The 27821-nt window shown below is 34.5% G+C and overlaps 7 protein-coding genes across 7 annotated transcripts in view; 4 read left to right on the top strand and 3 right to left on the bottom strand.

Annotated features, from left to right (window-relative positions):
* Positions 1-5770, bottom strand: part of LOC113494733 (TATA-binding protein-associated factor 172) — a 44335-nt gene extending 38565 nt beyond the window's left edge. Inside the window, exon 1 of the mRNA XM_026873174.1 lies at positions 5576-5770. The gene's annotated coding sequence lies outside the window, so the exon portion shown is untranslated. The remainder of the gene's footprint in view (positions 1-5575) is intronic.
* Positions 5771-6199: 429 nt separating this feature from the next.
* Positions 6200-7596, top strand: LOC113494738 (nucleolar protein 12). The gene is made up of 3 exons (XM_026873178.1): positions 6200-6363; positions 6437-6542; positions 6646-7596. Exons 1-3 carry the CDS (start codon positions 6296-6298, stop codon positions 7183-7185), a joined length of 714 nt encoding a protein of 237 aa, XP_026728979.1. The 5' UTR covers positions 6200-6295; the 3' UTR covers positions 7186-7596.
* On the bottom strand, positions 7586-10006 carry LOC113494734 (endonuclease III homolog). The gene is made up of 5 exons (XM_026873175.1): positions 9577-10006; positions 9356-9490; positions 9072-9242; positions 8751-8910; positions 7586-8671 (listed from the first exon to the last, which is right to left on the bottom strand). The coding sequence occupies exons 1-5, from the start codon at positions 9829-9831 to the stop codon at positions 7824-7826; spliced, it is 1569 nt and encodes a 522-aa protein (XP_026728976.1). The 5' UTR covers positions 9832-10006; the 3' UTR covers positions 7586-7823.
* Positions 10007-10245: 239 nt separating this feature from the next.
* On the top strand, positions 10246-12814 carry LOC113494737 (ER membrane protein complex subunit 3). The gene is made up of 5 exons (XM_026873177.1): positions 10246-10527; positions 10653-10791; positions 11734-11851; positions 12112-12273; positions 12528-12814. Exons 1-5 carry the CDS (start codon positions 10379-10381, stop codon positions 12701-12703), a joined length of 744 nt encoding a protein of 247 aa, XP_026728978.1. The 5' UTR covers positions 10246-10378; the 3' UTR covers positions 12704-12814.
* A 131-nt stretch (positions 12815-12945) lies between these two features.
* On the bottom strand, positions 12946-18712 carry LOC113494735 (developmentally-regulated GTP-binding protein 2). Its single transcript, XM_026873176.1, has 8 exons — positions 18418-18712; positions 17972-18132; positions 17116-17286; positions 16701-16844; positions 16021-16128; positions 15504-15661; positions 15092-15218; positions 12946-14797 (listed from the first exon to the last, which is right to left on the bottom strand). The coding sequence occupies exons 1-8, from the start codon at positions 18479-18481 to the stop codon at positions 14636-14638; spliced, it is 1095 nt and encodes a 364-aa protein (XP_026728977.1). The 5' UTR covers positions 18482-18712; the 3' UTR covers positions 12946-14635.
* Positions 18713-19428: 716 nt separating this feature from the next.
* Positions 19429-21744, top strand: LOC113494988. Its single transcript, XM_026873542.1, has 7 exons — positions 19429-19563; positions 19847-19956; positions 20061-20261; positions 20352-20509; positions 20625-20822; positions 20958-21051; positions 21306-21744. Exons 1-7 carry the CDS (start codon positions 19499-19501, stop codon positions 21581-21583), a joined length of 1104 nt encoding a protein of 367 aa, XP_026729343.1. The 5' UTR covers positions 19429-19498; the 3' UTR covers positions 21584-21744.
* Positions 21745-21809: 65 nt separating this feature from the next.
* LOC113494987 (probable RNA-binding protein 46) lies at positions 21810-27761 on the top strand. Its single transcript, XM_026873541.1, has 6 exons — positions 21810-22454; positions 24907-25025; positions 25102-25193; positions 25280-25575; positions 25658-25827; positions 25917-27761. Exons 1-6 carry the CDS (start codon positions 22278-22280, stop codon positions 26119-26121), a joined length of 1059 nt encoding a protein of 352 aa, XP_026729342.1. The 5' UTR covers positions 21810-22277; the 3' UTR covers positions 26122-27761.
* The last annotated feature ends 60 nt before the right edge of the window (positions 27762-27821 follow it).

Genomic DNA, 27821 nt, shown 5'->3' with positions numbered 1-27821 from the left:
TTGTTGTTATAGAGACACCAATAAATTATCGATGAAAGTTGATGACGATCAGCTTATTTTGTATCCTTCGGGCATGGCGCCTCTTAAAAACATTTACAAAAAAGATTAAAAAATAATATCGACTACGAGTTTAAAGGTACCAGCTGTTGTTTATTTACATAACACTTAAATATAAATAAATAGCAGCTGTACGTCTTGGGTTCAACGAGCACAGGAAGTGAGGTTACCATTTGTTTGCCAGGAACCACAAGTCCATCGTACAATAAATTGCGCTTTTTCCTCGTACCACAAATATTGCACATTCTTAAGTTAGTCACGGCTTAAAACAATAGTCTGTTTTAAATAACCAACAACAGCAACAGAACAAAGACAACAAAACATTTATTACAATAAAACGGCGATTCTGGATTAGTTCGGAACCTTCGACCTTCGTTTGAGATGGATTTTATGGCAAATAAGCAATTACTATTAATAACTGAATGACTAAGTTTCAGCTTCCAGGGAGAGTAAAGAGACAAGAGCAATAAGTAAGTAAACTGTCTGGTTTAGAAGTTTGTTTCATCAGTGTCTCAGTTTAAATAGAGGGAGTGAGTGGTGAAGAAGATTATTTTTAACCAAATACGCTTAATTATCAGTTATATACTCGTAGTATCAGCCAATACTTATGGATCCGTCGAAAGAAAACTACTTATGAGGGCAGATATTAAACAAGCAGAAATGAATAAATCTGATGAAAAGCAAAATATGAAAAGCGTAAATGAAGTCGCTTATAGCCTGAACTCTAACTTTTGTTTTAACATGTATCCTCCAGTTTTTAGTAATTGAATGTTGTTTCCTAAACATGGATATTAAAGCTTCAAGCATGGTTAGAAAAAAATGATTAAAGCCTCCAAATTCAACCGATGTGTAGACATGGAGTATGGACCATGTAAAATTCAATCATCATTAAATTTATCAACATTTTTATATACACGATGATAAGAGTTCACTCATAACTCTTCGTGGATAAATCTAGATTATTGCCAATGAGCAACATAAGAAAACACAATTTTACCAGTTATTATGTAACTGTTTAAAAGTTCCCGTGTTTAATAATTTGACCTGACATTGATAGGTTTCGGTCAAAACATAGTATTGGTAGGCGCTCATAGGTGAACATAGGTAAACTCTTACTGTATTCTAATCAATGAATAGAACTCGAGGACTCTCGACTTATTTCGTAATCAAAAAACACTTTCGCTTGAATCGACATTCCTTAGTCTAAGGGTTTCCTGCTATTTACAACACAACAGTCCGCAAATAAGAGACAGACAATAATACAATGAGAATTGCTTTACTGCAGTATGTATTAAGTTATTACGACTATGTCTAGCTAAAGGCGCGGGGTCGGGCAGGTAGGTGTGTCGGAAGTAGGCACCTTGACCTAGTCGTGCGGACCCCGCGGTGACCTGCCGAGTCCTACGTAATGGCTTAGCGACGTCAACGCAAACACTAGTCAAAGATGAAAGCGTTCTATGCATTGGTGACGAGCGTATGCAACCAGGCACTTATACACTTCAAACGTCTTTGATAGCGGACTATTTATGTCTAAAACGTAGGACCGTAGAATACTGAGTTGCAATTTTAATGTAACACCAGCGAGAGGGATATTAAGGAACTTAATTACCATTTAAAATGAAGATTCACAAAACACGTCATGTGCCGACATTGATGCCGCTAGCCTCGGTGGAATCGATTTATATTAAACCTTATCTGTTTTACTTGTAGGTGTGTCAAAATAAGATTACAATTATCGTACTTGTAGAAATAAAAATAACATGCGGCATCATTATGAATGTTTAAATTTATTCAACTTATTTATACGAGCTTCAGATTAAGTGTCATAAAGCCAAAGTTCAACAAAAAGATGCTTCGAGTCGACGATTAAATCATTAATTTATTGTGGAACAATATGGGTAGTGAAATTGTACAGGATCTGCTAGACTCTTCTTTCTAAAACGCTAATTTATCTTACGGGAGAGTAAATCATAAAGTAAATGCAGTTTCTGTTATTCGAGTTCTGTCAGCAAAATATGCAGTGTATTTGTAAACACTCAGTTCGTGAGACGTTCGTTCAGACCATGACGCCATTTATAATAAATAACCCGTTAGATACAATGCCTAATACGAACGTAGAGAATTTCTTTATTTTCGTAATTACAATTATTATACTTGATTACATCTTAATGCTAGCAACTTTCCCAAGAAGATATTCGACTACCTTTCGAAGTTCTGTAAACCTCTCTACCGGGTTTTTACGACGATTATAATTTCATTATTACACACAATTAAGAAAGGAATTTACTACTTATGAAGCAACTCAATATTGGTTAGGTAAACTACACCATAAAAGGTAATACAGCGTTTGACAAAAGAAGTATAATTGTTGGAAACAGCATAATTATTACTAGCTGTTGCCCGCGACTTCGCCCGCTTGGTTAGAAGATATAAGTTAGGATTTTTTGAACGGAAGCCGAATATTTTCCCCCTTTTTTACCACATTTTCCATTGTATCTTCGCTCCTATTAGATGCAGCGTGATGTTTTATAGCTTAAAACCTTCCTCGATGAATGGTCTATTGAACCCAAAAAAAAACCATTTGAACCAGTAGTTCCTGAGATTAGCGCGTTCAAACAAAGAAACAAACTCTTCAGCTTTATATATTAAATTAAATAAAAATTAAAACTTAAATTAAATAGTCTAGACTATAGATAGATATAGAAGTATAGATTACATTGCTTTTTAACACAACATCATTTGTTACAACATTATTTATACAGAATAATATTTGCAATGTCAGTATCAGGTATTCTAAAACTAGCTTTAGCCACTCTAGGACTAGTCCACACTCCCTTACAACGCCCTTGAGCCAGTTATACCGCCGCTCGTCCCCTTTCGCCCGACGCCCTAAGGTCATTTACTATCGACTTGCAGCTTTTCTATTGCCAATTAAATAGGTACTAAATTGCTTGCAATATTCAATTACCAATATAATATGAGAATAGAACTAATGACATGAATAGAAAATATTGTGAAGGATATGCTCGTTTTTAAACTACTTGTAAAATAAGACTGTATGAATAGTCGAGTGGTAAAGATCCCCACACCAAATCCACGTGTCGCGGGTTCGATTCCCGTAAAGGACCTCTTTTTGTGTGATTTATGACTTGTTCAGAGTTTGGGAGCCCTTGTGCATTTGATTTGAATGTTTGTCAAACTCATAATTCTCAGGGCTCGCTTTTATAATATTTGTTCAATTTAAGAAACTATCAGAAAGTTGCTTTCTTGCGAGAGTTTGATACAAAAAATTGTAGGATCTTTTCCAAATTATAAGATAACCCTTTGTTTTTTGCCATGAAATACACTTGCATTTTATGTTTAATTTAAGTTTACTTTAGTTGCTAGTTAATTATGTTAATATCATTAAAAGGATCTCTATGTCTCTAGGTCAGACTTTATTGCTATTTAAAGTTACCTGACTTCATAATTTAAGACAAAAACACAAAAACATGTTTAAGTTTTTTAAATTATTTTGTTATTCAGTGACCAATGACTAACATAAAAATAATTTGATATTTCATGGGTGCAGTGACTGGAGCCATATATACCAAACGCTAATTATTTATTTGACCCACAGATTGCATTTTTAACTTGTGCTATTTATAACTGATGTCCAAACAACCATTTGATTTTCAATTATTAAAAATTTAAGTATTATATTCAAATATTTTTATAAAAAATGTTGTTCCCGCTAGATTTCAACACAAAATGGAATGATCAAGTTATGTAGTTATCAAATTCATAGTTCTGGGATCTTATTATGGCTTAGTTAAAAAAATCTAAACTAAACCATTTTTGTTTAGCTGTAGAATGGTAATGTAATGGTAAGGTAAAAAATATAAAACATTGTTTTTCTTTTCATAAGACTAAACAAATGGATTATATATCTAGCAATGTTATCTCACACAAAATAAGCACATGACATTATTCATTACAAAATCAATTAGTTAACACAGTGTTTTATTAATATTAAAAACAAACTGTTACAAGGTTCTATCATAAACATGATCATTGAGTTAGTAGGAATTCAAATGAGAAATAAATTGTCCATAGTATGCTATGTTAACATAAATATTGTTAGATAAATAAATGAAGTGGAAATAGGTGACGGAAGATGTATGGACAACGAGCATGTGCAGTATGCTTGAGGATTATACTTTGAAACATGAAGTAACATTAATCACTCAATTATATTATTCACAAATAACAGAACTGTAGTATCTGGTAACCACGGCCATGCTACTAAATTTAATATCTACAAAGACACTTTAACAAAGGAACAGGCATATACGCAGTATAGTATTCAAACATTATTTGCAAAGTGAACTAACAGATATATTGAGCCCCAGTTTGCAATTAATGTGCATCTAGAACAGCAGGGAATAAGCAAAATGTATGCAAGATAATATTTCAAGTTAAATATTAAAAGCACACTTAATCAAAGGTAGCTAGAAAATATTAATATTTTCATAAATATTTATAGAGCACAAACCAAATGTATACACTATACATATTGTTAATAATCTATATTTATAATATATTGATAATAATCTATTTTAAATTATTATTAGGGACTTCTTTCATACAATATTTACAGTCATAACAAAAAACAGAGGTCAAAAATGTTAAGCATTGTCTGCAAACCTAGGTGACCTTACCAATAAACCAACTGGTTCAAACACAAAATATATTTAAATAATTGTCTACTGCACACTATGTGATAATTATTGGTAATTAAGACTCACCTAGCTTAAAACAAAGAACATCACATCACCATCAAAACAACTGGAACATTTTGAAAATAACTGTTTGTAAACAATCTTACTATAATTTTTGGGTCATTTTTCACTCAAATTTCTATTTATTTTACTCATAATTAACAAAAGGAGAGCATACTTTCTAGGCCTACAAGTACTAACAAATCAATATATTTGAGTGTCTGCCATAACACTCTCAGTGGGAGGGAGGCGAGTAGGTGTATAAAAATCAATACAATTCATGTGAATGTAGCATCATGTACGAATGTCTAAATGCCTACTCGAATGCAGAGAATTTCGCTATGTAGCATGATGACATTGATACTCGCTGCTCGTAAATATCATATACGAATACGCGAACTTTCCCTATCGCTGGCATACAAATTCCACGTTCATCGGAAATCACACGATCGTGTAGATCAAAACATTGGCGAGAACGGTAACGGTACGTTTGAAACACTATCCTTTCACGCATGTTAACATATGGCCGTGGTAACACAATCATACTGATTACTCCAATTAATGCACTCGCGCTTACATTTAAGACCTCTGAAAGTGACCTTGAATTACCCAAATTAAATCGTGACGAAAGCCTCATACGTAGCGAGATCCCGATCGATTTTTCTGTGCCACAATTTTTGCTAAACTCGTAATGGAAATGTACAGATTTTCATATTTCATGCTTTATATTCACTTCTGGTACTTATTTTATCACTCACCTTGCGTAACAAGGCAGATATCAGGTCACTGCACCCAGGGGTTTCCATATTTTATGCCACACAGAATCACACACGATATCATTTTCGTCAAAATGCACAAACAAAAAAAACCAACGTGACGAGAGGAAGCGCATCGTTCAAGCTTCAAATTTATACTGACAGCCATGCTGCTGATGAGTCCGTCTTTATTGTGGACTTGTGCGCTGATTGGCCGACAGAATCCTCATAAAAAATATTAATAGCGCCGTTCCACCAATCGCTAGCAAGTATTTCAAATTTTCTTGGTTTCGTGCCAAAAATTTGTGATAAACAATGCATTAAACGGTGTATATTTTTATTATATTTATATCAATTATGTAATATTGGTACCAATTAACTCAGTTTATGTGTGTTGCGCGTGTTTTGTTTTAAATTAATTGCAATTTAGTAAATCGTTGCCTTAAAATTAACGCAGAATTCCAGATTAGACATTTAATTCGTTCATTTTTAATCCTATCATTCTATTTCATTAGGATAGGGACGTCATATTTTACGAAATAAATAAAAAACTTAATGATGCTTATTTTAAAATCAGTTTTATTGCTTTGTTCTCAGACGAATACGTAAATGTCAAGATAGCAGACGGTCAAAAGCAAAACTGTCAAACTTGTCGTCCTGACCAAAACAGAGCCGCACGAGTTTATTTTTGTTTAAGGTTATATTTATAGGCTTCGAAATAAAATGGCTAAAAAGAAAAATCAAGATAGGAAGAAGAAAGTCAACTTGGTATTCGATGAGACAAAGAGAAAGTAAGTTAGCTTCTTCTTAACCTGTGTACAGCGGTAAACTTGCGTGTCTTTACTAATTTGTTTATTTTCTTAGGGATTTCTTATGTGGATTCCGTAAAAGAAAATTAGAAAGAAAGAAAAAAGCACAAGAGGAATTACAGCGTATGCTTAAAGAAGAAAGAAAGCGAATTAAGCAAGAGGTATGTTTTCTGTTATACATCTATTAATTTTCATAATTAATACTCTTTTGAAGTCATGAAATGGTATGTTTGTGTTGTTTCTCATGGGTAATATTGATTACAGAACAAAGAATCCTACAAGAAGCTAGTTGTGTCAAGTAGACCTATACCTGACATAGAACAACTACTTCAGGAAGAATATGAAGATGAGGATGTCAATGTTAAGATAGTTGAACTCTCAGCGGACACTCTACAGAAGAAAGATTTAGTTATAGGTGAAAACAAACCGAAGGAAAAAGTTAAGAAAAATGAAGAACAGACTAAGAAAAAGACAAATCCAACCACAGAACCTATTCCTGGCATGGGTTTAGAGGAAGAAGATGAAGCTGAAGCATCAGAGGAAGAAGAAGATGATGATAATAAAATAAAAACTAAGAAAGAAATAAAGACCATGCTCAAAAAACAAGCAACTAAAAAAATACAGAAGAGCAAAGTATTCCAAATGAAAAGCAAACTAGACAGAGTTCAGAACAAAAAGAAGTCTTTACAAAAAAAAGGCCACATGGCGAAGGCAAAAGCTAAAACAACTAAAGGTGGTCCTAGGAAAGAAGATAAGAAGCAGAAAGGCAAATCAAAGAAAAAAGTTGATAGAAGAAAACACTAATTCTTTTGATGAACATAATTGATCTCTAGTTTCTGAAAAACCAATTAAAAGGGGTTTTAAAATTATTTGATCAAAATTGTGATTGGTCAACCAATATTTCCAACCACTAGGAAAATGTTGTGGTTTGAAATTTTATTTGCTTTAGTCAGCTTTTCAGGAATGGGAGATCAAAACTTCTTGTAAAAATCACACTGACTCTATAATGACTACAGAAGCAGATGTATAACTTATAGACAAACCCAACTAATTCCACAGCAAATATATTGCTCTTATTTTATCTTCTTGTAGTATGCCAGAGAGTAATTATAACATAACGATGACTCATGAGTCATTAAAGTTGTGTTTTATAAGTTCAATGATGTCTCACTACAATGTAATATAGTTATAATTAAAAGAAATGTTAACATCTAATGAGGTATTTTTATTTTCTTAATTAAAACTTATAAACAACCATGATCATGAGGTTTACACATACATTTCACATTAATGTTTAATAACAGCAAACAATTTTAGCTGCATTATAAAATTGTTCTTATAAGTAACAAATAACAATATTTATTTTGATGAAACATTGCTCAATAACATCAAAAATAGAAACATGACTTAATAATCAAACATGCAATTGACAAAAAAAAAGATTATTTTTTTGTTTTCTTTGCAACATTATCAGATGGCTGAACATCATTGCCTTCTGCATTAGAAACATTAATTCTTGGAGATTTTCGTTGCACAGGAGACTTTTTTGCTTTAGTGATACTTTCTACAGTATTTTTCTCATTAGGTGATTTACCTTTGCCTCTAGTTTTTTTTGGTTCTTTAAATTCGAAAATTTCATCATCTTGTTCATCTATTTTATTACTTGACTTTTGTGGACTATTATCTTTAATTTTAAGTGTATTTGTTTTTTTAGTTGGAGTCACTTTCTTTCTAGTTGTTGTTTTAACCATTAAATTGTTACTCTTTGCCTCAAAGTCATCTATATCATCATCTTGATTACTATCTGCTGCTTTTTCTTTCTTAGGAGTAACTTTCCTTTTAACTCCAGGAGACTTCTTTGTTCCCTTTTTTTCTACTTTATCTACCAACAGATCTTGATCAGTATTTTCTGACTTAACATTTGCTTTGACATCCTCATTCAATTCCTTTCTTGGTGTAACTTTTCTGCTTTTAGGAGGCTTGACATCATTTTCCTCATCAGAATTTTCAGTTTTTATTTCTGCTTTAACATTCTTTAATGGTGTCTTTTTGGGCGACTTTCTTCCTTTGCCACTGGATGGGCAAATGTCTCTGTTTAGGCATTCATGGCACATTGGACCTATGGGCAAGCAAAGAGTTTGGCCAAATCCTACAAGTAGATGGTTGACTTCACTCCACAATTCAAATGGTAACCAGGTTTGTAAAGCTTTTCTGGTGTCTTCTGGAGTATTAGTTGTTTTTTTCACCCAGCCTATTCTGTTACTTATTCTGTGGACATGTGTGTCAACACCTGTAGAACAAAAAAATAATTAAATCTTCTAGTCTCAGTTCAAATACCAGTTTATCTGGCACTAGTGAATATAACTCACCAATTCCTGTGACTTTATTCCATGCAACAAGCATACAAATGTGTGCCATCTTAGGTCCCACACCCGTCAGCTTACACAGCTTCTCAGCTGAATCAGGTATATCACCATTGTACTGTTCCTTCAGAGTTTGAGTTGTTTTCTTAATGTACTTTACTTTAGTCTGAAATTCAAATTTTTAAAACATCATCACTCTCTACCTCAATTGAACAGTTACTTTACATTAAGGTCAAATAAGAGATCTTTATACTGCTGACAAATGGGACATTCTAAGTGCTGCAAAAAGCCAAATCTAAGTTATCTATTCAATACAATGTATTAAACCTTCCAAAATCCAACAGGGTATATCAACTTGCCGAGTTCATCATCACTCATGCTGAGCACACTGTCCACAGTGAGCCCTCGTTTCCTTAGCCGTTCCATGGCCGCAAATGTTACCTGATCCTTAGTCTGACTTGACAGCATCAGAGATATCAGGCATTGGTATCTATACACCTGAAACAGATAAATATGATTATGATGATTACCATGATTAAATTAATAGTTAGACTGACACAATAAGGGTGAGCAAGATTTGAAGTAATGAGGAAAATCAAAACAAATTTTACTTCTTGTGGGGCATTCTCGTCCATATTCATGTGGCAACCCATGGAGTCAACAGGTGCATCATTATTGGATCTCATTATTCTTAAGTTTATAAGAAACTCCTTCCAATTTGCTGGCTCCCATAATCCTTTCGTGTCCTACACAAACATGAATATTATAAGTAATTAGCTGAAACATACTTTACAACCTATTTTATTTTTAATAAATAAAAATATTAACTTACATCTTTTGTTGGAGAATCTTTATCAAACTCAATTTTAACGTGCGGCTTTTTCTCAAACCTAAACTTGCTCAGGTCCATTTTACTTGGACTTGGTTGGCTCTCTAGAGGTTCCGACGGCTCAATCTTGATTATTGGATTTTCTTTATTATCTGACTCATTTTCATTGATCAAATCATTGTTCTTGCAAATATTTCTGCTCATTTTGTCTGAAAGTGCCGAAGTAGTGGCTGCGGTCTTCGTTTTGGCGCGAGGCATAATTGTTCTGACGGAAAGCAATAATTTGAAAATAGTTATCTAATATTCCAACAACCTTTTACAATTTATAAATAACATAAATATTAAAATATTCTTCGCAATAAAACTTTGGAGATTGTAAAATTTAACAACACGCCAAGTCGCCGAGAAAGTCGATGTAAATAAAAATATAAACTACTATGATAACAAAACGTTCTCTCTATGCCTGCGTAAGAAATTGTAAAACTTATTTCCAACTGTAATTATTCCTACAATACTCCATTATAAAAACTTAGCATAAAAATTGTTCTGCAGGCTTATTATACTCAATAAGATTTTTGATGAGGAATAAAATATTAATACGTTTTATTATTGCTTGGACGTCACGCTTGTCCTGACACCACATATCCAGTTCAGTGGCCAATCAGAAATTACAGTGTCAAAGTGTCAAGTCACACAAAAGTGTCAATCAATGTACTAGGAAATTGGAATTATAGTTTTGAAGTACTGTAATTTTATTAAAATTTCAGTATTGGTAGAATTAAATAATAAATTAAAGTAGACCATTATGGCGGAGTTGCTACTCGACCCGAAAATAAGATTATGGGTGTTTCTGCCCATTGTAATCATTACATTCTTGGTTGGTATTGTAAGGCACTATGTCTCAATAATTTTGTCTTCTCAAAAGAAAATTGAGCTGCTTCAGGTTCAAGACAGGTAATTCAACTGTTATTTGTGTATGTTTATGTTACGTGTCGATTGCATTTAATTTACTTTGTAATATAATATAACCTCATTTAAAAAGTGGCTACTCCTTACATGTTGTTTACTTCATGTTCCAGTCAAGTAATGATCCGCGCTCGTCTTCTTCGTGAAAATGGGAAGTACTTACCTCGACAGTCGTTTGCGATGCGCCGTCATTGGTTTAACAATGAGGAGACAGGTTATTTCAAAGTTCAGAAAAGAGCAGCTGCTTCTCAGGTAATTTCAGTTGCCAAAAAATATTTTATTTTTATATTATCACTAGCTGTTGCCCGCGACTTCGTCCCCGTGGGTAGCCGCAGCGTAATGGTTTATAGCCTAAAGCCTTCCTCGATGAATGGTCTATTCAACACAAAAAGAATTTTTCAATATGGACCAGTAGTTCCTGAGATTAGCGCGTTCAAACAATCAGACAAACAAACTCTTCGGCTTATATATTAAAGTATAGATATAGATAATCATAATCATTTATTCATTTGTAAACATAGGTTTTACATAGATGGTATTAAACAAGAAAATGATAGTGGCTCTATGTTTTGCTTCATTGGCATACAAATGTTTTTGTTGAGAACTTAATAACTAGAATCACATGCTTAGATAATAATAGCAATATTAAACTAGAACAATAAAAAATAATAATATATAATTAGGATCTATTACAGTAAGGTTTTAAGTTTTATAAATATTTCTCGTTTATCATTAGTCACATTATTAAATAATACATACATATATACATATTGTCCATATGTAAAGACTAGAACCATAAAGACTAGTAGCATCTTGTGCAATTGTCATAGTACTGCAGAGTTTAAGTTTACATTCAAACAATCCATGACACAAAGAAACATAATGGAGACTTACCTGATTCCTCTATTATAAATAGACATAATATCAATTTATGACTGAATTTCTAACAAGTTTTAATTCATTTTAAAACCCCATTCAATTGATTTATAAAATGTGAGGAGGTGTCGAAAAAGAAATAGGAATAATAATTTGATGAAATATTCTCAATCAATCAATCAATAACTTTATTGCATTTTAATCAAATCAAATCTCATTTTAATCAAAAATAGCTGAGTATTATAGCTCAGCTGATTTTACTATCACTATCTTCACATGTATAAACTATATCCTAATTTCTTGTTTCAATTATTCCAGAACCCTATGACAGACCCAGGCATGATGACAGATATGTTGAAGGGAAATGTGACAAATGTGCTACCCATGATTGTCATTGGAGGCTGGATCAACTGGATGTTCAGTGGCTTCCTTACTAGTAAACTTCTTACTATATCTTTTTTGCTGATTTACCTTTTAAAAGCACAATTGGTCACATAGTGCAAGCTAACACAGACATACCTTGATATTATAATTATCCGAAAAAAAAAACTCATCAAATTAGTTATTAAACATTATAATATAATTTATTTAAAATTTTTCCTGCATGATTCTACTATCTCTAACCATGCTCCTCACAAAGTATATTTAATTTACCAGTAATACATTTATTTCAATTATACTTCTGTCACCCACCAGCCAAGGTACCATTCCCGCTGACTCTGCGCTTCAAGCCGATGCTGCAGCGTGGCGTTGAGCTCGCCTACCTGGACGCGTCGTGGGTCTCCTCTGCCTCCTGGTACTTCCTCAACGTTTTCGGTCTGCGCACCATCTATGCTCTAGTCTTGGGAGAGAATAATGGTAAGGAAGGAAACTTAATACTACCATATCTAGGCCTATTGAAAAGCTTATTATGGGCATCGTTTATTTCTTATTTACTTCGTTTATTTTTTATTTACTTACTTTGTTATATTTTAATTAAGTTACAGACAATGTCCATTTAAGTTGACTAAAATACAGGATTTATTTACTCTTTCATATAATAAATGTTCAACACACTGCTTTAACAGCAAAATGAACAACATATTACTTTACATCAAAAATAATGTCCACAGCTGCTGACCAATCTAAGATAATGCAAGAGCAAATGTCGGGAGCGGCGATGGCCATGCCTCCGGACCCGAAGGCTGCCTTCAAGGCCGAGTGGGAGGCGCTGGAGATCACCGAGCATCGCTGGGCCGTCGCCAACGCCGAAGCAGAATTACTTGGCACTTCGGAAAATCATTCTTGAATATACGCATTTATTGTATCTAGTATAAATTGTATCAATAAGAGAATGGTATTAGTGTAATCTTTCTATTTATGAAAATAAATGAATGTCTATTTATTGACAAGCTCACAATGCTTTGTTTTATTTAGAGCTCTGAAGCCTCTACTCCTAAACTACTTAAACCATATAACAGTATGCAGGTGCTTAAAGAAATAATATTGAGAAAAATCAAGCTGAATCAGGTTGTATAAGAAACACAATTGCATTTAAAAAAAGTTAATTTATTTCAATGCAAAAAGTATAATGAATATATATACAATATGAACTTTACCTGTACAAACACATTAAATAACAACTAAATACTTATTGCTCGCTGTTACTGGCTTTGTATTAATTCAGGCACTAAATTGAGTACATAGGAAAATATGAATCAATTCTAATCTTACGCTGATATAAGATAAAACGCTTGATATATATAATGTAAAATGTGAGAATATTAACGAATCTATCATCTTAATAACAATTTTATATTTCGGCGACTGGATCAATATAACATATGATAAGGCACGCATGGAAAAAGTCACATGTCATGCCTAAAATAACCCGATGACTCACAGAATTATACTACAATTAGTTGGCCTACGTCAACTAGATCAATTTAAAACTGAAAGTTACAAATTAAAAAGTCTACAGTGAGCCATCAGATGTATCAAACCATAAAGAAAGAAACAGGTCAACATTATAAAAAGTTAGGATTTTCTCTCAAACAGGAAATATAAATCCCAACTCAGTATATACATTCACCAGTCGCCTTAATGTAAACCTTATATCTGATGTCTAATTGCCTACTAATTTGTCCTTCAATATAACATCTGCTCAAAGTCAAATCCAATGACAAATCGTAACAATTTTCTTAAAATAGATACGGCTTAAACATAACATGATGTGTTATTTATGTATTGTGAAACTTGAACTAACTATAATATAATAGTCGTATTATATAATGTGTATGTGGAAATAACTAGAAATAACATTGAATTAATATTTCAGTCACTACCATAGCTCTGGCGTAGCGTAGCGTAAAGATAACAAAAAAGGATTCATTCAATATAATATGTAACAGAACTGAATCATCAGCTATTCCATACTCCTACATTACAATTAAGTAGTCTTCAATACGTTTGAACAGTACCGAGTGCTGTGCATTGCAGGTTTATATAAAAATTTAAAATCACATTATCAATTCGAATTAAAATTACTAGCGGTTTTGACTAACATTCAAATCGTTTCGTAAATATCAGCCTAGTATCCTCATTATGAACACCTGTAAGCAAACTCTACTTGTAATTTGATATATGGTGGATTCTTCCACCTTTTAAACTCCTAAACCAATTAAAGTGTCGTTGATCCAAACAGAGCCAACATCAGTACAGTCCTAAGGGGCTTCAGATACTTCTGACGTATCGTATCATAAAAGAACATTTTATATGCAACAACTAGAGAAAGGTTACTATGCAAAATTCAGGCACACTTTGCCTTTTATTACCTAAGAATTCCAAAATGTATGGTAGTACAAAAGTACTAATAACTGGTAATGATTAATAAAATAGGGGCCATAGCATTCTCTTAAAGTTATTATAGTTCGACAGAGTATAAGAAACACGACCTCAAAATAACTTGACCAGTATTAGGATGATTTCAAATCAACAATAATAGATTCAACTAGAGACCTGAGCAACCCTATGTTTGCATTATTATTATCTAAATTTTCTCTCATATTTGCAGTAATTTAAGTGAATGCTGAACCTGGGAACCTGTTATTTATTTTATGAAAAATCTTGCCAGAACTAAGAAAATCGTACATGGATGGAAACGTGGGAAAGAATACCCTCGAAACCATTCCCTTCCCTTGTACTGCCTCGCGTCCGTATTGAGTAGCATGCCGCGATAGGGCTACTTCTTGATGAGCTGCACGACGTCCTCGTCGTGCACGGTGTGCGCGATGCCGACGCGCTGCGGCGAGTACTTGGTGCTGGTGCCCCACACCAGCGCGTACTTCAGCTGCGCCACCAGCGAGCGGTGGATGGCGTGGCACACGTGCTCGATGGACACGCCCTGCACACACACGTGTTATACGTCAATATATTACATTAACGACAATCATTTTTTTATCAGTTTTTTCAGCCTGCATCTATCAACAGCTGGGCAAAAACAAACTATCCAGAAAATGTATATTAAGTATTTTGCTTACAGCATGGACTGCAGCATTAGTAACATAGGTTTTATCTATGATAATATGTTTCGATTAATGTATGTTGTGACCTATACTGAATTGTTAATTTTACCTTTATAAATAAGAAAATAAACATCTATGAAATTTCGTATTTTGTTTAATGAGCCAATATTTACCCTTCTGAGAATAAGACCATCGTCAAAGTCTGGCGGCTGGCCAGGCTTCTTTGTGTACACCCTGATGAGGGACAGGTATTCCCACAGCGTTTCCAGCAGGAAGTCGAGGTTCAGTTTCATATTACAACTGAAATAGAGGAAGTTATGAATAAGAATAGGCTTTTAATAAAGAAAAAACTAGCGCTGAGGCATAATTCCTTGTCTCCCAGGGGATTTCACAAATATTCAAGTTACTTGCACAACATCGAGATTCAGAACAAGCATTTGTGGAAGTTGCGGACACTGAACCACTGGGTGGTACTAAGTAAACCGTGTGTACTCACGTAAATCGTGTGATTACAAGAAAGTTGTACATAATGTACATAGTAAACGGCACTTACACAGTACAGTCTAATCGCGTGTGTATGCTTACCTAACAACAACAGAGTGCGGCTGCCGGGCTATCCTGTCGACCTCCTGTATGGAGATTTGGTCGATCTTGTTGTACACGTACAGGCACGGTAGGTACACACGGTTCGCCAGGATCACGTCGATCAGGTCGTCCGCAGTCGCGTCCTCTCGGAATAGCACCTGAAAGATAATATATAAAACATATGATAGGATATGTCAAATTGTTTGAAATTATAAAAAATCTACTTGAAAATAAATTTGAATAAGTTTTGTAGGGGACTTGTGTTTCGTTAACCTAACTGGCGAATATCGGAAAATAAGCAGGTAATATAATATCTAAGAAAGTAGATAAGTTTTACTCGTATTAAAAATAATAGGACTATTTTCGCATATTAGGTACCTGACCCAAATCCTAAATTAACGTGTACTGTTTTTGGTGCGACGCACGACACACCGGTAATAACGCCTGGGACAACGACGATAATTATAATATAAATTTAAAATGTAATGTTTTATTAATAAAACAATTGATACTGTACCTCAGCATTAAATATCTTGTATTCATGCAATATCATTTGCACTAATTTCTCGTCAACTTTCGTCAGCTGACACGTTGAGTTGAAAGAGAGACCACCGCCCTTTTTGACCTGGATATAAACAAATGTATCTTTACTTTAACTGTATAAAATAGTGACAAAGTAGCAAGTTAATTGCAAGATATTCAGCTGTGACTCACTGGCACAGTTTAAAAAGGACAAAGGCAAAAGACACACATTAAATATGTTACAGCAAGCAAAAGTCACAAATTATTTATGTAATATCAGAATCGGGATCGCCCGACTTTCGGACCCAAGCGGAGTCCTTAATAATGAGCTGACACGGCCGCGGACGATCGCGATAAATACGCGTAAGTAAATCATTATTAAATACAGAATAACTAATCCGTCTCAAAATGTTTGGCTGCCGTGAACTGAGCACAACTTATTTATTTATACACTGTCAACTAACCTTACAAATACTAAATTAGAATGAGACTATGTAAACAACCAGATAAAAAAAGGCAACTATCATAAAATTAATACATCAAAATACCAATATTCAGGTAATTTTTTAGTAAACAAATACAGTGGGTGTAATTTTCTTGTTTATTTATATAAATTAGCTATTAAGTAAAAACTATTTGCAAACTTCTGTGAGATCTTGCTTACAAAACACTTACTTTAAAATAAATATTGGGTTTAGGTTTGTTGAGTCTGATGCCCACACTCTCCAACTCTTTCTCCAGTAACTGTCTGTGCACATAAGGCTTGGTTGCGTCCAACATCATCAGCACCAAGTCTGCTGTCCTTGCTACTGCTATGACCTGAAATTACACATTACAAAAATATAATTGCCTCTGCCCCCTATCATGTACAAATTAATATAAAGTTTTTTTTTCAGTTTTGCTTTTTGGTATCTTTGCTTGCCATTACGACACTATTCTGTTTTGTTCCTTTTTTTACTTATTAATCTTACGATATCACACTACTACAGTAATTTACAAAACTGATGCTACCTGAAATCACTCACAAAATAAGAATAATAAACAAAATTAAGCTTCAAACACATTAATGTTTCACTAAATTGACATTTACCTGTCGTCCTCTACCCTTGCCCTGAGCGGCTCCTTCAATGATACCGGGCAGATCGAGCAGCTGTATGTTGGCGCCACGGTACTCTATCACTCCAGGGATACATGTCAAGGTTGTGAACTCATAACTGGCCGCCTCTGAATGTGTGTGAGTCAGGGTTGATAGAAGAGTTGACTGGAAGGAAAACAAATAAGTGGTGATGAGTAAATACTTGATGTGTTGTGCGTCGATTTTGACTCTCATTATGCAAATAGAACTTATTTACAGCATATTTTATGTGGAACAAAGAAAGAGCGGTATTTATCCTAGATTACTGTTCTTAGCCTTTCACTGCCTTAAAAGTTGATATTATACCAAGGATATTAGGATTAAATTTGGAACCCTGATGCAACTTTTCTCATATGTGCCCTTTGTTTACTGTTGTGTCCACATAAACAATTAAATGAATAAAATTGTTAAAAACTAATATAAAGACTAAATGAAAATTTTGCTTAACATTAAGGCATAATTGGTGACAAAAAAAACTTTGAGACCTAGATTCAGATTCCACAAAGTGTAGGCCAAGGGAGGCAAAACATAGTAAGACTTTTTTTTATTTTTTATTAAGAGCTTTTATATAATTTTAGGTACCTATGTTTAATCAAATAAATTTATTCTATTCTATTCTATTTCCAATAATTAAAATACTTAGCAATAAACTACTTGCAATATAACTTGGCCTATAATTGTCATATAATCACCATAACAGGTGGGAGAAGGCTTCTTCTCATTTAATTTCTACACAAATACAATAAAGTGAACTTACTGATAGATACCAACTATATTATAGCATTAAATAAATTGATAGGTTAATCCTCACCTTACCAACTGATGGAAACCCAATGAGAGCTACTCTGGCATCACCTGACTTTAGCACATCAAAACCTTCTCCTTTATCACCTCCTTTCTTAGACGGCTCCAGCAACTGAGACCTGTATTTAGCTAGCTTCGCTTTCAATAACCCCAAATGGTATTCAGTAGCTGTTGAATATAAGACAAATATTATGGAAACAGTCTTGTATGTATGCGAAAAATATAACAAGTCGTAATTGTGTTGTTGAAATGCTCTTAATTGACTTATATATTACAAATAATCAATTCGGTTTACCGAAAGCCACAATCAGAAACAACTAAGAATAACACAAAAATTAGCCTTTCTGGTAATTTAGATCCGATTTTGTCAACAATTTACTGTCATTTGCAAATCGGTTCAATGCATTTTGTAAAAAATCGTTTTAACCGGCGTACTGAAAACAGCAATTTTACCTTTGTTCTTCTGAGTTCTGGCTATTTCTTTTTCAATTTCAGATATTTTCTCTAAAATACCCATGTTCCTACAATTATTGACTACAACAAAAGTCTACCACGTAACCAAAGAACAAGTAATATTTAGCTAAGTAAAAATAGATAATATTTATACGGTTATTAACATTTCGCACTAAAATGGCAGTTTAATATTTAATAATTATATATTTAGTAAACTCTTTAACAATAAATGAAAGGCCACAGTTTTAATCTGAGAGGTTAGGTTTGTCGCGTTCCAGCGACATTGAAGTTGAAAAAAAAACGGAATGTGAAATCTGTCACTAGCAAAGCTACGTTCCAGATCAGAAAAAAACACCATTATTATCTAAAGGCTTATCTACGGCTTATCTCTTACTCATTACATAACTAAAAAGTTATAAATACAAAAATAAGTATGTAGGTAATATATACGTGTAAGCTGTAAAAAAACTACGAAGAAACAATATGTATACAAAATTAAACTCCCAACAGTAGATGAGGCTGAAAGCTAAAAACTTATTTCCCAAATTGTAACGCAATCAACATTTTGTATACTCAGTCATTTGTAGTGCAGGTTACCTGCAGGTACATTGCAACAAATATCTATTATTATACTATTATATATTAATTTAGCAAATATTTCCCATTGCATTGTGCTATAATAATTCTACGACATCAGCAGTGCCGTATTATCCATAAGGCACTTTAGGCCAGTGCCTAGGGGCCCACTATGACCAGGGGCTCACCACCAAAGTAGGCATCTAAAGAAAAGCTCGATGAATGTTTCACTGAATGAAAATAACTTGAACCAAGGGACCCCCACTCCCTAGTTGCTTGTTTTGCCTCGGGGCCCCTGGGCCCCAAGATCCGGCCCTGGAAATCAGGCGTTTATTTAAAGTGGTGTAAATAAATATGTAACTTTCACTTTAGCTACGTTTTGCATTGGGTACTGTGATAATGCATTTGGTAACCAACTCGATTCCAAAACTTATTTACGTAACTTGGCTACCGATCATTTCTATCGGTGCCACAACAGAGCCCGATAGCTGAAACTTGGTAATTAATGTTTAAAGAGTTTATGATAATGTTAAGTTCGAAGGTTCAGATTTGTTCACTATTAATATACAGGTAAATAAATCAAAACGTTATACCAACCGTTATATTCAAAATAAAATGTGTGAGACTGTAGGGTGACCATATTTTTTGAAAACCGGGGATGTAAGTCGTAAATAAAGCGGCGATCGTTAGAAAATTTAACACCAAAGTAAGTTAAAAAAAACTATCGAACTATTCGAAGTGACATAATCTTAAATGGATCAAACAAACATTTCAATTCTTTGTTTGTGTCAAAGTTTTCATTACTGTACCTTAATTATAATTTTTTCTAATCACGAAAACCATCGTATTTCAGTTGTTCAATAACGAACATCGTATGTACGTTTAGCGCCACTGAGTCTATAGAAGATTTGTGTCTTGATTATGAAGATGATAGAAATTCTTTGATAGCTGTGGCTGAGAAAGGCACGTTAAGTATATTTTATAGCAATAATTTCGATCAGTAGGTTATCAAGTCATATTAAGGATTTGTAATTTTAAAACTCCTGAGACTAGTTAAACTTTTACAGACAAATTGGAAGTGTATGAAGAATTTTACGATGAATTAGACAACAGAATAAGAGTCGAACAGTCTATGAACATGATCTTTTTTGGACCTCCTAGTTCCTTTTTAAGACTCGATCCAGAGTCAATTTTGCATATTTTATCACACACTAAAAAAGAAATGATTCCAATATCCCGAACTTTATTAGCATGGGACATAATAACAGGTAAATACGTATATAATACTTTACACTATTAAAATTTAAATGTATAGTAACGTGGCCGTACCTTCTTCTACCTCTCATTTCATGTTACAGATGGAAAAACAGCTGCTTTCCTACAAGGTCGAGAATTTTTAGCTTTCGGATGGCTATTAAATGAAGTCCCTGAAGAAGATCTATATTACGTTAATTTTGGCGATCCCTCCGTTCTTAAATACTTTTCGACTAATCGTTTAAAATTAGATCCTCGAAAGGTTTCACATTTTACTTTTCAGCATATTTATTGTATTTTATTGTTGTATTGGCTAATCAGCTCAATTCGAATAACCTCATCGACAGATCTTAACTCTTACATCTTTCTATTTTTAGTTCGGTGTATTAGCAGCAGCCTATAGACGATATTTTGGCGATCATTGGTACAATAACAGTACATTTATCAACGAACTGGGTTACTTACTATGTGGCTTTCCACCAACTGACTTGGAAAAAATATCGCCCGCAACCTTCAAAGAACTTAGTCTGGAAACTCTAAGCAAAGCCGGAAAATGTAACTCCAAGCAAGCTCAAGTAATTATGATTTAACAATTTTGCTGTCTGTTATTAAAACCTGGAATAGGTATTGTTCAAAGTATTTTAAGGAAATAAATAGTAAAAATAATATTTACCGACGCCTTTAAAATGCAATTATTTATTTCGTTACAGACATTATATTCCATAGCAGTTCATCCTGATGCCTACGGTGAGCCATATAAATGGTCATCTCACGAAATTGGCAGGCTAAGCGCATTATTCACATGTAAGCTGTGTTATTGTTTTGCTATTTCACTATATTTATGAGCATTAAAAAAACCACGCCCGCACGAAAAAAGTTTAATACTCTAGGTTGCACCCAAATTTTAAACAAGTTTTTCTGGATCACACCCGAGCCGGCTTTCATTCGACTGCGTCCGAACCCGAAGCAGGACGCATAACGTAAGCCCGTGAGTGGTGTGAGATCTTCATATTATTATACCTTACATATAATATTCTAAATATTCCTTTACATTATAGGCATTCCAGAAGCAGATATTAGTTCCATACAGTTAGAAGCTGTTACAGAAATCAGACCAGAAGTTATGAGTGCTATGAATCAGGATAAGTTGGAATTCTTTACTAAGCAGCAGATTTTGCGAATGAATCTAAAAACCAGACGAATTTATATATTAAGAATGCAGTTAAAAAGTAGCTACGACATGGGTGAAATTGCAAGACAACAAATCGCTGTATCAATTAAACCATTTGTCCTACAAATTGTTTTCAACATTGTTGCCCTGGCTCTTTGTACTTAATATTTTTTCTTTGTAATTAATCTTTCTAAAATAAAATACCAAAATGATTTTGGCTTGTTGGTAATCGTTGACACATTGTTTAAAAGTAATAGAAACAATCGCATCGAATTTTGTTTGTTTGTATAATAAATGCCAATTTGTAAACGGAAACTAAATATAAATTAAATATTCACAGTTGTTTAAAAATATATATTTCAAAACACACAGTAGATAATATTAAAATGAAATCCCCTATACCATAGCATTTTTAGATTTAATATACCAAAATAAGATTTATTAGACACGAAACTGAACTTTTGTTGTCATTTTGAAAGGAAACACTGTTCTATTCTTTCTCTTTTTGAATTAAATAAAACTGATTTCCTAATCAAATACAGTTTTTATTATTCATTTTGATGTCTTAGTTCTTGTAGTCGTGAAACTTATTAAACAATTCAGTGGTAATATTTTATGATAATCATTGTTGATTGGAGTTGTTTCCTTCAATTAAGTATAATATTTTGACTAATATTCATATCGAAGGTCATTGGGAAGAGCTTCCATTTTGTTGACAAAAACGCCATTTTATTTTTCTGAGAAAGACTATCGACTTCGTTCCGTTTGTTTCTTTTTTTGGGAAATCACGGAGAGCGTGTACGCGTCGAAAAATATTTTCGTAAATATTGTTATAAGAAAAATATTTGTATTGGCTGAAATGCCTCCTGTTAAGCATTATTCGTCTAGTGAAGTGAATCAGTATGAATTATCATCCAGACTATTATCCCTTACTGAAAACAATACTTCTTATACTCTTACACAAATAAACGGCCAAAGGATCTACAGAAAAGCTCCCCACGCATGGAGTGGACCAGAACCGTCAAGGAATTGCGAGGTAACTGAATTTGTATTTATTAATTTAAGGTGGAAAAGTAATTACCTATTTATTTCGTTATTTTCGTTAGTTCGGGCTTTCAATGAGGGTACGAAAAGGGTTTTCGTTGTTCAATTATTTTGCCGCGCTAATCTTTCGAGGACATAATATTTTTAGCATGCGTTCTATTGAGCATTTCTCAAAGAATTCTAATCAAAAGATTAATAGCAACGTATTTTATATCGAGGCTGGTTTAGTTAATAATTTTACAATTTTTTGATCTTACTGCTGAGCGCCGCGTTCTCATTCTATGCAGTTTTCGACATTCTCGGTAGGTATCGTGTTGAGTTCAATCTTATTTTTATGGGTCTTGATATTTTTCTGATGCCAGTCGTATCATAATAATAATATGGAACTTGGAAGCAGTGTGCATTCTCATGTTTCTTTTGGTTCACCTTTTTGGCGTTAGCAAATACATGCTCAACTCGTAAGACAAACATTCGCCGATATAAGGTTTTCTGTGAGCCTCGATACTCAGTCTCGTAGTTAATATAACGGCCTCTCTGGCCTAAGCCTCTGCATTGTAAGTATGTGGAGAAGCAGTTTGTTACCTAGACGGTACTGACAGACTGACTTGCAGTGCACACCTAAACAAAGAGTACGTATATAACCTCTTGTAAGCGTAATACTAGTATAGGAACTAGATTGCATTCAAAGTAACCGTACAGTTCAATTTTCACCTAATTGATAGAGATGGGCCCAGCGGCGCTATGTGAAGTTCACATAGCTCACACAGTGAAAAACAGCGTTGCCAGACGTCCCGATTTTTAAGTCAAATTTTAATGTCCCGCGCGGGACAGGCTCGGTCCCGCTTTTCGGAGAGAACTTGACCGTACGCCTTTCGTAGGATTCACACAGACGTTTGAAACCAGTGGCGTAGCGTGGTTCACCGTCACCCGGGGCGGATTCACTCCAAATACGAATCTAAAAAAAGCTCGATACGTTTTTCGCGGAGTAAAGGTACACTTGTCTGCTTAGGTATGTTGTTCGCGCGCGGCACATCGAACATCAAACATCAACTTTACTATGTCCCGCTTCTGACGAAAGAATCCCGCTATTTTCACTCAAACAGTAACTAAGTCGCGACTTGTAAAAAAAATTAATTCTGGCGACGCTGGTGAAACAGCTCTATTCAGATTCGCACGCTTTACCGAAGTAATGTCGCTTGCCGGTAATCTTATACTACTGGGAAAAAATGTTAGGAGGTACCCCTCTGGTCGATGCATGAAGGTTTGCAGCGCATTGCCATACACCGACACAAAAACGGGGATGACGTAGCACGGCGATTTAGATAGGTAGTCTGACTAAACCACCGTGCCATGAAATGGGCCATTTCCTCTCCGGGGGAAGTTGGGATGGGTGTCCCTGAGGATTCCTTACCAAAAAAGGTACAAAACATAGGATAATTTTTACTCACAAAACTATCCTACGGGAACATAAAATGGATGTTCCCATGGGATAATTTTCGATTGTAGCGGCGGGCTCGCGGTCAACAGCTTGTGTTAATATACGCACTATTATGTGTAATGTAAGTGTGTGTAAGTATGTGTAAACATATTACATATCTATATATAAATGAATTTTCCAGGAAACTAAAAAAAAAATTAAATGCCCCTATACAGATACTGCTGCGCTTGTTTTACAGATTATCTTTTTAGAGATGTAAGGAATATACTCTTAATAGGTACAGGTATTATAATACAAGCCACTGGTATATATTAGAATAAGCGAATGTAAATATTACGAATACGCCGTATTCGTCAAATATTAGTCAGCATTTCTTTTAAAGAAAATCCGTTTCATTAATCTTTCCGCTTGCAGTTCCATGCTGCAGGTTTATATAATCACTTAGCAAGAGAGCGACTTCTAGCAAGTAACCATTTAATTTTCTTATACGGCTTCTAGGTGTTATGCATTTTACGCTCATTTGTTTAAGTGCCATCCTCGTCATTTTGAAACTGGGATAATGATATTTTCTATTAAAAATCTTCAGAAAATTTAAAATTGATTACGAACTCTTCGGGTATAAATTCTAGCAATCGGCTGTCATTTACTGCAAAATCTGTCAGACGTAGTTTGTCAGTCAAAATGTATAAGTCAGTTTTTTATCATAGAGAATCTAGCCTATGTCTATCCTCTATTATCTAATGATTATTAAACTTTCATTCTAAATGGGACAAATTTGAGTTTTTTACCGTCGTTCTCCGTCGGTCTGTCATTTACTCGTCATATTCTCAATAGTAATAGAGGCAAAAAAAGGAACGCTTTTAAGTTCCGTTTATTATATTATTATAATTTATTATACAAAATGATTGTTTCAGTATAAAATTATATTAAATTATACAAAACTGACGTACCGTTCCGCGTACATGTTCTCTTACCAAACTAACACGTAATTCATCATCACTAACAGGTGTTCATCGGAAGAATCCCTCATGATTGCTTTGAAGATACTCTGGTGCCGTTGTTCCGCCAAGCAGGAGAGCTTTTTGAGTTTCGTCTAATGATCAACTTCTCTGGTTGGAATAGGGGGTAAGTAGTAGAGGGTGTAATTAAATCATGACGTATTCAATATGTTCCATGTAATATTATTTCAAATGTTTTTAAGGTATGCCTTCGCGATGTATACTACTGACGCTGAAGCCAGTAACGCCATTCGGATGTTCAATAACTATATGATAAGACCATCTTGGCAACTAGGTAAGTTATGGTTATTATGTATCCGAAATGGCTACGTTTGTAATTTTAACATATTTGGACTTAATGTCTTATTAAATCTTATGCAGGCGTGTGTCCGTCCATAAACAACTGTCGTATCTTTATATCTCGTATCCCGCCGACCACCCCGTCTGCGGAGATTGTTCGGCTGTTGTACGCTCTGACGGATGAGGTGCAGGAAGTTCGTATTCGCCGATCAATTGCTTCGTGTGCCGCTATCGTAGAGTACAAGTCTCACCGCGGAGCTGCGATGGCTAGAAAAGCTCTCGTAGCTGCTGCTGCGGCTGCTTGGGGCTGCGGTGCTAGACCTGCCGTGGATTGGTCTCTGCCCCAATCTCCGCAATTGCTGAAGCAATACCGAGAGGTTAGAAAATCCTTTTAAAGCATGCGCTTCTATCAAGTTTAATATTATTTGTGGATATTTAATTGTTGTTTTATTTGTTTAGGTCGGACGTTGGACTCCCGAGCGTGGGGTAGAACTAACTCGCGCTCCAGAAGAGCCTGCGACTACTTCTCCGCCGCCTGCAGCGCCGTCCTACACTCTGGAGCCGTGGTCTCAAGCCCGCCGCCTACGCATGATTCACGAAGCACAACGTAGCGCTGCCGCTGCTGCTGAGTAAGTACTTCTTATGTAAAGCTCAGTATGTTAAGATTATTGGAGTATAAAAGATAGCACTGAATGAGTGTTTCTTGCCTTCTTGTTAGGTGGTCAAGTCGTATTAATACTGGCATGGAGTCACTGGTATCGTCTATGGGTTCGCTGGGTCTGGGCGGGGCGCGCGCGGCGGGCGTATGGGGCGCGCCGGGCGCCACTCTGTCGCCGCCGGCGCCGCAGCCGCGCGACTTCAACCCCTGGACCGCCAGGCACCCCATGCAGGAGTTTATAACTCCTGGGAAGGACAGCCAGTGAGTGCACTTGCTGTAAATGAGCGCTTCCGAAACTGTTACACGACACGTGTTGGCTTATTGTAAAAAAATATTTTTAAATATATCGCATAGACATATTTAATAACCATAAATATTTTGTTTCCGATTTTCTTTGCAAGTAATAAAACTTGCAACTTTCTTAGTTAATGTAAGACATAGGATCACGCGAACTAACGCGAAGTAGTTTAGTAAATAAGTACTTCACAATAAAGTCAATGCGTTTATCGTACAACTGTTTCGGCCGTTTTCCCTTTCTTTTTTTGTTGGTGTTGATTAATTTATTGCATGATTATGAATGTTTGTCTTGTTTGCATCGTGCGTTTGTTCGGTGTGAGGTTTGGTGGAGTGCGGGAGATAACATGGGGTAACTTCACTAATAAGATGTATGTGATTACACAATGAAGTGCTTTTTCAAAAGGTGACATAAAAATCTCTCACCTAGTGTAGGGGACCATGGATGATATGATTTCAATTGATTAACGATTTTATGTATATCGACATATTATTTTGCCTATAGAAATTGATGCGAAATTAAAATTGTCTACTATTGAAAATGCACTTCCATCTAGGTTGTTTACATTGCTGAATGAAATTCAACTTGCTTTGTAAATATATGTTGAATTTAACTGATTTTTCGGAACATTTTATCATTCAGGCATTGCGAAAAGCTGATATGACTAATCGTGTTTACAAATAACGTTCTTTTACAATGTTCCATGAAAGCCATTTAAATCACGAAAAACTAATTTAACGTTTTCTTTTCATAAGGTATATCAAAAGGCTGATAAAATCAAATATGCATTATGCATACATGAAACCAGTGCAGGCCCATTGAATGATATTATGTTTGTTTAGTCAGTCCAGTTCGACTGTATTGTGGTCTAACATCACTTCGATGCACCTTATTGAAATAATGTCTGCAATCAATTTTTATCAAATTTTAAATTAAGATTTTTACCAGTAATTAAGTATGATAAAAAGTGAGTGGGAATATTTCGTTCAATTCACTTACTTGCATTAGTAATCTTTTGCCAAATGTGTTAGAATTGCACATACCGCCACAGATCTCTTGCACTCCTAGTAAGGCATAAGAGAGGTAAATTTAGAATTTTAATTTTAGACATTATTTTAATTTAATCTTAAATGTATTTTAATTAAGAATCCAATTGAATGGCATAATTATTTATGTATTAAAATTTGAAGCTTTTATAAGGCAGCATCGATATATTTTAAGCATGAGTCTACAATATTGTTTTAATGTTATAGATAATATGAATTAAGGGCAATTGCGGGCCGTCTGTCGGCCGCGTTAGGATTATTGCACTACTGGCAATCTGCATTTTTTGATGTTTTTTCAACGAAATAAATATTCATGTTATTGTACTTTACTATTTCTGTGTATGAATAAGTCTTATTTAAAATCAGGTTTTAAGTAAATCAATTTGGAACTGTTTTCTCAGCAATGATAAACTCAGCATTATGAAATTATCTACATGCGAATAACAAAATCTGAACATTTTGTAACGAGACCATATGAATTTATCTCTCGATGTTTTATGAGATTTTTAAATAATATTGCATGCCAGTATTGAATAATAAATTTAAGTATAATGGTTTAATGTCCTTGCTGTTTTATTTTGTAGCTTGATTTCATTTTTCCATACTGCTCGCAATTTGTGTTCT

The sequence above is a fragment of the Trichoplusia ni genome, chromosome 6, assembly GCF_003590095.1.
Source record: "Trichoplusia ni isolate ovarian cell line Hi5 chromosome 6, tn1, whole genome shotgun sequence".
Lineage (NCBI taxonomy): Eukaryota > Metazoa > Arthropoda > Insecta > Lepidoptera > Noctuidae > Trichoplusia > Trichoplusia ni.
Note: the sequence above shows the minus strand (reverse complement) of the source record. Positions and strands in the feature narration are given on the sequence as shown.